Below are 11643 nucleotides of genomic sequence, written 5' to 3'. Positions count from 1 at the left end.
ACGGGTGAGATTGCAGTATCCGTGAGACACGACCGTGTCATACATACATAAAACTACGGAGAAAACAGAATCAGCTGTGGCACTATACTTACTTGTTCAATAACGCATACTGATCACTGAGCAGCTGTTAGCATTACCAAATATTACAGTTGCTTCTTGTTCCGTATTTGCTATTAATTGTAAATAGATAAATTTAAAACATCTAAACGTTGAGGACAATAAATTTTAAACCGATAATACTGGGCCATACAAATACGAACGCGAACCAATCTATCAGGATAAGTGTCTAAAATTCATACAATTGATGAAACAAAAAATTATATATTAGATGGCAATTTTTTAAATATTTTAATTAGTGAATATAAAATGTCAGTAATTTGTTTAAACTGCTCTAGGCAGATAATTGCGTATTCAAATTTGAACGGAAAATGTTCGAGTCAAAATATAATCCTGGGTTCTACAATATTTAGTATTAATTAATTATTTTTTTTTTTTATCTAGATGAACATGTTTATTTTTATCTATTATTAAAAAATATATTATAAGTGTTGTTTATTTATCTTATCTAGAAAATGTATGGGTTCTTTTGTACAATACTGCTCATTAATATAATATAAACAGCTTATATTACGTTTGATAATTGTTTGACTATCTAAATGCACCTGTATATAATAATAAGCAGTGTTTGAAGTATGAAATATTTCTTGTAAAATATTTCATTAAACATGAAACATTGAAATTTTTTCTAATTTAAATATTTATGATGGTTATTTATCAATTATTAATTATATAATTTAAAAGTTCTAGTTATAAGTATAATCATCGATTTTCCTAATATTATAAAATTTTAAAAGTAAGTTATGACAATTATACGTAAAAATAAAACTTATTAAAAAAAAAAAAAAATGTATTATAATAATAAAATATTTCACAATTTTAAATTTCATGGAAACACTAATGATATGTTATGATTATTGTAAATTACAGTGCGTTTGCTTCAGTCATTAGGTTTGTGTAACAAATGTATGTCTAAAGTAAATAAAAGAAAGTGCAGTAGATTTTTTTTTCCTAAACGTATTCTATCAAAACGGTAACATTATGATTATATAGAGTTGTAAATGTATTATTTGTATGAGCTCCATTATAAGCGATAACAATTTTACGTGTCTGATACATTACTTCCTGAGAATTACGTAGGTATTATGTAATAAATTATATAATATATTTTGTCGATTTAAGACGTTAAGAAGTTATAATATAACATAAGCTGACAAAATGTTTTGATTTAATACAAAAAAAAAAAAAAAAATGCTTTAGCTCGAGGAATATCAAAGCTGAGCTAAGACCGAAGAAGATTAATATCATACAGTTCTTACGAGAATATTTCATAAATATTGGGAAATTTATTATGATTTTGACGAACTTGCAGTTAGACAATATATTCTGCATATACTTACATTGAAATACATTGTGGATCTTTAAAAATATTTTATTATTAAAATTTTATACAAATCCAACCATTATTATTACTATTATATTATATAGCACAACGATTAATTACGTTAAATAGGAATTACGTTTTACATTGTTTGGCAAAATAAATAATGAAATTCAAAACATGTTTATTAATGCAGTTTAACTAAGTTATGTGACGGTGAGCTGCATCCAAATTGCATGCCAAAAAAAAAAAAAAATTGTCCGAATTGCATGCCAAGTCTTAGAGGGTTCTGTCCGAATTGCATGTCGGTTCGATTTTAGCAATTTTTTCATTATTTATTTTTAATATCCTGGGATGCTGTATTTTATCAATTAATTTTCACTCTCACTTTGACATTGGTTATACCTTTCTTCTCTATAATTGGTAATATTTTAGAAATCACATCATTCAATTTTAAAGTTAATCGTCTATACCAGCGATTCCCAAAGTGTGTTCCGCGGAACCTAAAGGTTCTGTGGGACAATCATAAGCCGCTTCAGACTGAGCCGCATGAGTGTGATACATGAATACATTTTCCACAGCTTTTTAATGATGCCGTACGGCATAATTTCCGATCGTCCTAGTAGGCGGTCGACATCTCAAAGGAAAGCCGCGTGGCTTGTGCCACGTGTGTGTGGACGTATTTTCGGCAAAGCCGCGCGGCATCAATACTTATTTTTTAAGTACGTATTTAAATTATTTTTTTAAGTAATTAGTAATAAAACAAACTTTTTTCATTGAGGTGAAACTCATTTTTGTAGTAATCCCAAGAAGTCACAATTTTTATTCTATCAAAATGTCGATACTGAAGATTCTCTGTTTTTAAAAATACAAAGATCAATTATGATTTTTCAAAAATCTTTAATTTCGTGTTTTGTAAGATTCAAAAATATAGATAACTTGTTGATTTCGTGCACTTTGTTGCCCATTAAAAATGATACAACTCTTATAGTTATTATGAATGATTATTATTATTATTAACTGATTTAATACAAATTGAGAAATAAATGCCGCACCGTGTGAACGCGTATTTGACGCGCGGCACGGGGCATAGCCACGCGGTATAAGCTGCTCCGTCTGAAACAACCTGAATATCGAAAACAGTAATTGTAGTTAACAATAATCATAAACTATCTTTAAAACATTGGTTTTTCAACAATAAAAAAAAAAATATAAATACAAATAATTACACATTTTGTGTTAATTTGGAGCTAGAGACGTTGGGGTTTCACGAAACAAAAAATATTTGTTAAGGTTTCCGTGGTCATAAAAGTTTGGGAACCGCTGGTCTATACTATTCTATATCTATAATCAATACTCTATCTTATGGATATAATAATATTGTTATCTGGTATTGGACATCATAAAATGTTAATACATACATACGTATACATAACTATAGCTTAAAAATTTCTAAAAAAAGCTAAAAGCTAAATTGCCCAAACACATCGCAATTTTTAAAAATTCGCTCAAACGCATGAATTTTCGGCATGCGATTCGGACATACACCTCTAAGACATGCAATCCGGATAGACCCCTGCAAGACGTAGCATACAATTCGGACAGAACCCTTTGAGACCTGGCATGCAATTCGGACATTCCAATTTATGTTTATTTTTTTGGCATGCAATTCGTACAGTGCTTACCGGTGTGGTGGCGGTGTATTTAAATTTTAAAGCACAGAAGTTTATGTTTACATTTTATTAAATTTTGTTTTTCATATTTCGTCGTTGTTTTTCAAATTGTACCATGTACAATATCCTCGTCTGTATTGTGCTTTATTAAAATTGTTCAGTTGTTTCCAGACAAACCCTCATTATTCTATACTTTCAACGTATATATTATTATTATATATTGTTATCTTAGGAAAAATTATTTTACAGGATTTTCAAAGTTGAATTTCATGAAACGAACGGTTGTTAAATCAAATTATGCGTATTTTACTTACTGTACATAAATATAAAGATCTGTTTCTTAAATTGCAAAGTAGAAAACAAAACATAAAAATCATGTTTAATTTTGCAAACACAGTAATATTTAAAATGATTTAGAATGAACATCAAATTTTTATATGAAAATACATAATATTAAAATCAAATAATGATGCATCGTGAAAGTATAATAATTATAATTTTTAATTCATACTTTTTACTTACAATTTTTAAGTTTGAAGCTATTGAAAAACTGTTAAAATATAAAATAATACCATATTGTAACTGTTATCAAATTTAGAATATTATTTTTATAATATGTCTTACTCTATAAAAGGTATTGTATAAAGTTATTTTTATTATTTATATATCAAATATTGTTTATACAGATATAAGCATAGGTATTTTTATTTACTTTATTTAATTTTACAAAATATTTATAAAATTTATTTCTACATTATTTGCGCTTATGTCTGTATAAATGTTATTTAAAACCAGCATTGTTCATATAAATTTCAAAATGTGCTTACTTTTTAAACGCAATTACACTATTTATCAAATAATTAAAAATCTTTTATTAACTATATTACAAATTATTTATGATTACAAATCGATACATTATTATTATAAATTTGTTTAGCTTTCGTAAACGTACCTGCTTGTAAATGGTTCAACTCCATGTAATTTTCATAAATTATTATAAATAACAATTTGTTCAATATTCTACATTATCCGAGGACAGGGAAGTTTAACTGCTGGTCACTTCTAAAGCTCGAATAAAACGAAAATCATAACAAGCATTTACTTGTACAAGGACCAACCACCAATAGGCGTTTTTAAACTAAAACATGTAAATTCGAATTGCATTTTGTTTTCGAATACTATTATAATCTATAATTAGATTATGAATATGCAACATTCAGTACAAACGCACAATTTCCATACCACGCTGATGGAAATGACATAATCTTGAATATACTCGACAAAGCACGCATAATAACTATACAATCATAATATAGTTCTGATTGTTGTTTTATGTGGATATGAAAATGAATGAGAACTTTTGGATGTGTCGCATTTTTTTTTTTTTTTATAAATCCAAAACAAACATGTTATTTAAATATATCGACGTTCTGAAAGCGTATTTCTTATCTTACCGGTACAAGTAAGTTTTCTTTAAGAATTCGTTAATTTTATATTGAACCAGCTATAGAATTTATTCTGTATAGTAATATTGTGACGTTTAAAAATAAAATATAATTATGTACCGTACCGCAATACAAAAAATATCGATTATATACGTATCGTGTTTGTGTAAAATGAAAATTATTCTTACTGTGGAATTCTAAGAGACTTGTGACATTTTCAAAATATTTTGTGTAAAAATAACCATAACAACACGCGTTGAAGCACTATTGGGACGTAATATTGTATATATTGCTTTTCAGATAATGAAAAATACGAGTAGTTATAATACTAAAAAATATATTTATACATAGTAAGACGTTCTAAAACACAACGCGGAATCACTTCATACCATCGATCTACTTATATACTCTCGCATTAATACGACAACCGTATCTCAATAAACATTAGTCAATTCTAAAATGTATAATAGCTCTCAGCTACAATTGTTCAATTAAGTTATTCAATAATTCGATCATATTTTGAGAACTCGCCTAGTTGATTATCCACTTTGTCTTTGTTTCACTAATTATTGAATAAACGTCAAAATAAGGTCCGTATCACCAGCACGGCTAACCCAAACCCGAGAAAACCCGATTTTTCTATTCTATGGCCGTGCTGGGGATACGCATCCCCAGCACGGCTATTAACCAATTATTATAAAATTGAAATTTAACTTATACAGTATTTTGTACTTTTTTTTGTATAATTTTGTACACCCACCCAAGCCCAATAATGATACAATCACCTATAAAATACTGTATTTAGTTTATTACATTTTTCTCATAAGGTCAGTGTTACGCACTACGGAGTACCTTTTTTACCATTCTAATCTATTAAGTATTAAGTAACATTATACAATTTATAATTGTTAACTTTTGTTATCTATAAGATAGCAGTGGTACACGTACTTACCTTGTATAGGCACATATTTACAATGGATGTAGTCATGTCTTAGTATTTTGCATGATATTTTATTGACACGTATATGGTACTTGTATTGATGATTTACTTAATTATATTAATAAAGAATTGAAATATTAATTTAAAACTTTTTTTTAATGAATCCATGTTGAAATTAATTAATATAATAAATAGGTAATAAAATTATTTAATTATTTATGATTTTTTTTAAAAAAAAATAGCAGATACGCCTAAAGTAAAGTTTTGAAAGATATGGGAAAAGATATAGGAGTATATAAATGTATTTAAATTTAATTTATTTATTTCGTATCAAAGTAAGGATAAAACAAATTGAATTAGGTAGTAAAATAAGGAAGTATATGTCATAAACAATATCCACAGTTTGGATCACACTGTTTGACTATCAAACACAATATTCATTTTTCATTTTCGGAAATAACCATGTTTAAAATGAACATCTAGTCAAATAATTCAAAATACATGCATAAACCAGAAATTGGGGTTTTTTCTATTTTTAATTATTTTCATTTATATTTAGTCCACCATTTACTATAGAGAGGTATAGTGCGGTGGAAAGTAAAACTCGGGTTATTGATACCAATTATTAAGTTATTATTAACTTATTGTCATATTATTTAAGTAATACGGTATTACTGTACAGCATTGTAGTTATTATAGGTAGTATACACAGTAAAAAATGTTATGACCATAAAAAATCGGATTTTATCGGGTTTGGGTGGGTGTACAAAATTTTACTTTGGTTGTACAAAATTGTACAAAAAAAAGTACATAATACTAAATAAATAAAATTTCAATTTTATAATAATTGGTTGATGGCCGTGCTGGGTATGCGTATCTCCAGCACGGCCATAGAAAAATCAGGTATTCTCGGGTTTGAGTGGGTGTACAAAATAGTACTTTGGTTATACAAAATTATACAAAATACTGTCAAGGTTTGATACTATTATTCAAAAGTGGCCGTGTTCGTGATGCGAACCTGTCAAAATACTGAGAATAAAATTAAAGCTACTGAATTCTAGTCATTTTTCACTAATATATTTATATATATTTACAGTTACAGTGTAATACATATTATTTCCATAAAACCTATAGCTTCTATGCGAATGACATGTTATGAAGGTTAATATAACGGAAGCTAGATTCATTGGTCTGTGTGGAAAATAATGGTACTTTTGTGGAGGACGTGAAAATTAGAATCAACCCCAGTATACGAATGAAGAAGAAGAAAGTGTAGAGAGCATTATGGAAGAAAGAATATGCAGAAGTATCATGGATACGTAGATAATAATTAAAGAAATTATAGAATAAGGGATGAGTAAATAAAGATAACGTACGAGTGATTAGATAAAATTACTACTCGTCAAAAATCGTGCAAAATAAAAGAGGATAGGTTGAGATGATTCTAGGTAAGTTATGAGGAGTAATGAGTGACGTGTTATGAAAATCTATGTCGAAAGATAGAGAGGGAAAAGAAGACTGAAGTAGAGATGGTTTGATGGAATCGAGGACGACATGAGAAATGTAAATGTGTATGAGTAAAAAGTGGAAGAACGGACTAGTGGTGTCCATCTAGATATGGTTGAAAAAGAAATCGAAAAAAAGAAAAATAAATAATGAAATAATGAATTTAATGTAGATATAAAAGTATAGTAAATACATCGCAAACGAGTGACTAAATAAGAATAATTACCTGGGTGCATTAATTCGAAATGTATAATTGTTGAAGAGAAATTAAAAAAATTAATTGACTTCCTGGACGACCAGTTTGAACGATATTTCAAGTGTAATCACTTCAGACGCATATATTCCGCCCACTGTAAGCAACTTAATGGTGCATAAATATAGCGCATCTATAGACGCACATATGCATCCTATAGTTTTAAAAATTAACGACAAAAGTTTTCATTAATGCCATGGACATGTAGTAAATGGTTAAACAATAAAACGACATTGTGTCGCGATAAGACTGGAATTCTACGGGGCGTATGTGAATACGTTTTCAACCGACAAAAATATTTTAATATTATTGGTATTGTTACTATTTTTTTATTTACTATTATTTGTAAGTACTGTTTTGCAGAAGTTTGAAAAAAAAACGTACAGCTTACGTTTATCGTGGAATTATACGGGGTCCGATGCTACGGTGCACTTGCGACTCGTATATACTTGTAGTTTACGTACATTTTCGCGTTTCGTCGTGAAAATCGGAACAAATAAACGGTGTAATAGTGTAGATGATAGTCATTTTTTTTTTTTTTTTTACTGAAACATGAGAAGAAGAGAAATCACTATAGTACACCGGTACGAGTGTTACGAGATCGTACGTCTCCGCTTGTATACTTATGACAACAGTGGCGTACCTGTGAAACATTTTTAGGGTAGGGGCATAAATTAATCGCATCATTTTTTATGGTTATAATATAATCTGAAACTTTATTATAAATTATTAATAAATACTTAAAAAATGAATCGTATAACAAAATCTAAATTTATTTTTTTACTGCCAGAAAATAAATCAATAACTTCGTCAACTTCAACGGTTCTATGTCTATGGATATTAAGCAAAGTTAACCCAACCAAGCGTTTTTCACCCACGTTTGACAAATAAAAAATATATTTGTTTGTACAAAGCAATACAAATTAAAATAAAATATAACCATGCATGATGCTAAAGCATATAACCACATTATAAAATAGTGACTATATGTTACCATCACTCCTAATCCCAATTTGGTCGAATATTGATATTTTATATTACATTAATAAGTGATGTCAAACACGATTGTACTCGGTGGAAATTAAAAATATTTATAATTTACATTATTTAAGCTGAACAATTAATTTGTATTATATTATTTATGGCATCAAAAAACTTCTTGGGGAGGGGGGAATGCCCCCCCATTAACCCCCTTCCCCCAAAGATACGCTACTGTATGACAAAAAATACTCTTAATACGCGTTCGGAGGGAAAACATTACGAAAAACAAAAATATAAAAAAAAAAAAAAAATGATAATAATGATCATAACGGTAAAATAACGAACGGTCGTGGTTCGTACGAGTAGGGAAAGCAAAACTCGCACGCGCACACAAGGGCAGCGGCGCGTTACTTGTAAGCGTGCGTGTGCGTGTGTGTTGCGTGCTGGTGGTACGAGCGCGCGCCGGCTTTCGGACTTTCGGGAATATTGTCGACGACGCGCCGCGGCCCGAGAGGGAGGAGAACGACCGAGAGCGACTGCCACCGCCGCCACACTGTCATTAGACGTTTCGGCGTGCGGCTCATCGCACCAACGTTTACCGCGCGAAACCCGTCCACTGCGAGCACGACCACACGCGCTCTGTTCTGCTGCCGCCCCCGTGCAGATCCTTCGTCGTGTCCGTCAACGCGCCAGGTCGATCGGTTAAAAGGACGAGTTTTCAAGTGCACCACTGGCCTAACCTAACCTGGCCGTACCGCCGAAAACCATGGACTTCGACGGTCCGAACAACGGTAAGACGCTGCTGTTTCACCGCCACTATCTCGTCCAATCGGGACCCCCTCGTACCGTCCGAACAATTTTTCTCTTCGACCCCCCCCCTCCCGTGCAAACCGAAATACCCGGACGACGTCAACGTACAATCTGTTTGTTTTCATTGTTTTAGCCGAACAAATATTTACGTGCATCCTTTCGACGATATCCGATATTGTAAATAGATAAAAGCGGTGACCGACCTGTTTTATGCGAACATTATCAAAAAACAGGACACAATTATCGTCACGATAGTATCACATGGATTCTGATTTCGACAATTTTCATAAAGTCTTCTCCGCCCGTACCACTTGTCGTGAATGCGTTTTAAGTGATCCGGCATCACTGCTACTACTATTGCCCTGTTATTACTCGTAATTCTAAGATAACGGGCTCGTCCGTTTGTTGGGATTTATTTTTCCGTTTTTTCAACATTTATAGGGCCGCGACCGGTGCGAACCCGAGGTCGATCGGAATTAGGTTTTCGTTTCGTAAAGAAAACTGCAGGTACAGTCGAGATTTTTTATGTTGATAGTAACCCGCAATCGGAAACCGAGCAATATAATATCGGCTCGTTGTTACAATCTGATCGGCTGAAAATCGACTTGTTCAATATTAACAGCTCCATCGGATACCGGGTATAATATCGGTCCGTGCCAAATATATTCTCCGTTACGATTTCTCCAACCCATTTACGTTTAGTTCTCCGTGAAAATGATCGGTACGTCTTTCTAATAGTGAAACGCACTGGCCGTCGCAGATCTTCGCTCGTAATTTTTCCAACGGTATAATATATACGTATATAATATGCGTCCACCAAGATTATTTACACTTTTTTGTCACAGTTTTCGTTTTTCAAATTTATCTCGCAACGTTCAGATGGATCCAATTGTGTGACTAGATAGGATAGGGCCCTGGGACAATAAATAAATTAGTTCCCCGACAAATATTATCTTTATATGAAAATGCATAATGCTCATATAATAATGTTCTGTCGAATGTAAATGTATACTATGAAACCATAAATAAATAATAAATATACAAAGTTAAAAGAAAGTCCTGTTTATTATTACGAAAACTACAATTTTCAGATTATATAATCATAGCCATTGATCATTTAATTTAAATTATTATTTTCATTACAATTTATTAATACGTATTTAATAAAATTAATAATATTTTACATACTTTAATATTAGCAAATCGATTTATTTATAATTATAGGTGGATGTATAAATACTTATTAAGTATCATAGTTTCAAAATCGTCCAAGGACCACCCCAGTGCCCCCCAAGGGGGGTACTGCTTTTCTTTGCCCTACGATAGATATGCTACTGGATATCATTGTTCTCGTGCTTCGCGCGTCCATTGAACATCGCCCAGTACACGTATATTTTCATCCTGCTGCTGTAGCGACGCGTATCGGGAAGTGTGTAGGTACTACTATTATAATGATATTAATACCCGAGTAATGACGACGTGATAATAATATACCGTTCAGCGAGACGACACAGTACGTTTGACGATGACTATCATCGGGTAGTCACTCGGATGAAAATTTCTTTCAAAAAGATTTTTCTGTTGTTGTTATATTTTGTGTACATATTAAGCTGCGAATACCTGCGAAAAAAATATCGAGCTTTGCGGTGCACGCGGGCGCACGATATTAAATTCCGATTCCATCAAGAGTTATTTTTTACGCTATCTAAGCAGTTTGTTCGTTTGGTTTTTTCCACAGGTATCATCTAATTCGCGACTCGTCAAAGAACTCCCGGAATGAACGCTTTCCTGTATCTATTCACGCTGTACATAATCGGTAAGTAATCCTGATTCGTTTTACGTTTGTCCGAGGGGGTTCATTCGAAATATATTGGTAAATGTCTATGAAACATCTTATTTTATTCCAGTGCGTTAACGATTACAACGATTCAGATCACGAGTACGTGCAATAACCCCTCGATAATATTTATTTCACTTTTCTAAACTAATAAACGTTCAGAGTATTCTTTTTGTTTGCACCGATTTCAAAAGTGAATCGTAATAACGCACACGTGTATTATAATGTGTACAATATAGGTTTGTCATCGATATAAAACAAACGTATTTATATAGAAATATAATACCGTTTAGTCAGGATAATTTTATTTTTAGTATTCCGTACATATTTTATTTGTCAAATGTTTGTTAATTAAACGCAATAATAGTTTTTAAAATATGTAAATTATTTATTGAAACCATTTGGCGCTTGAAAATTCAATATTGACCGAGTATCCATGTGAAGTTATTATCGCTTAAAGCCGGAAAATGAATGAATAATGACTATCAGAGTAAATAAAGATAAAAAAATATTCGAATATATTCATAATTTTATTGCAAATTTTTATCTCTTAACGTTATTAGTAAATAAACAACGAAATGTGATTAAGACACATAATAAGGAAAGAACTGTTACCAAATGGTTTTAAAAGGAGTATTTAATATTATTTACAACTCTTTCAAATAAAATTTAATTATTATTGTACATTTTACAAAATATAATCTTACAATTATTATTACTATTCCTACCACAGCTTTTATGTACAGATTATAACAATTAT

General features: G+C 31.0%; 1 protein-coding gene across 1 annotated transcript in view; it reads left to right on the top strand.

Annotated features, from left to right (window-relative positions):
* Nucleotides 1-8747: 8747 nt before the first annotated feature.
* Nucleotides 8748-11643, top strand: part of LOC112682813 — an 84642-nt gene continuing 81746 nt past the window's right edge. The window contains exons 1-2 of the mRNA XM_025553555.1: nt 8748-9027; nt 10785-10862. Coding sequence (XP_025409340.1) covers nt 10823-10862 — 40 coding nt within the window. The 5' untranslated portion in view covers nt 8748-9027; nt 10785-10822. The remainder of the gene's footprint in view (nt 9028-10784; nt 10863-11643) is intronic.

The sequence above is a fragment of the Sipha flava genome, unplaced genomic scaffold (assembly GCF_003268045.1).
Source record: "Sipha flava isolate LNK unplaced genomic scaffold, YSA_version1 211_pilon_pilon, whole genome shotgun sequence".
NCBI classification, from domain to species: Eukaryota; Metazoa; Arthropoda; class Insecta; order Hemiptera; family Aphididae; genus Sipha; species Sipha flava.
This window is presented reverse-complemented; position numbering and strand designations above follow the sequence as displayed.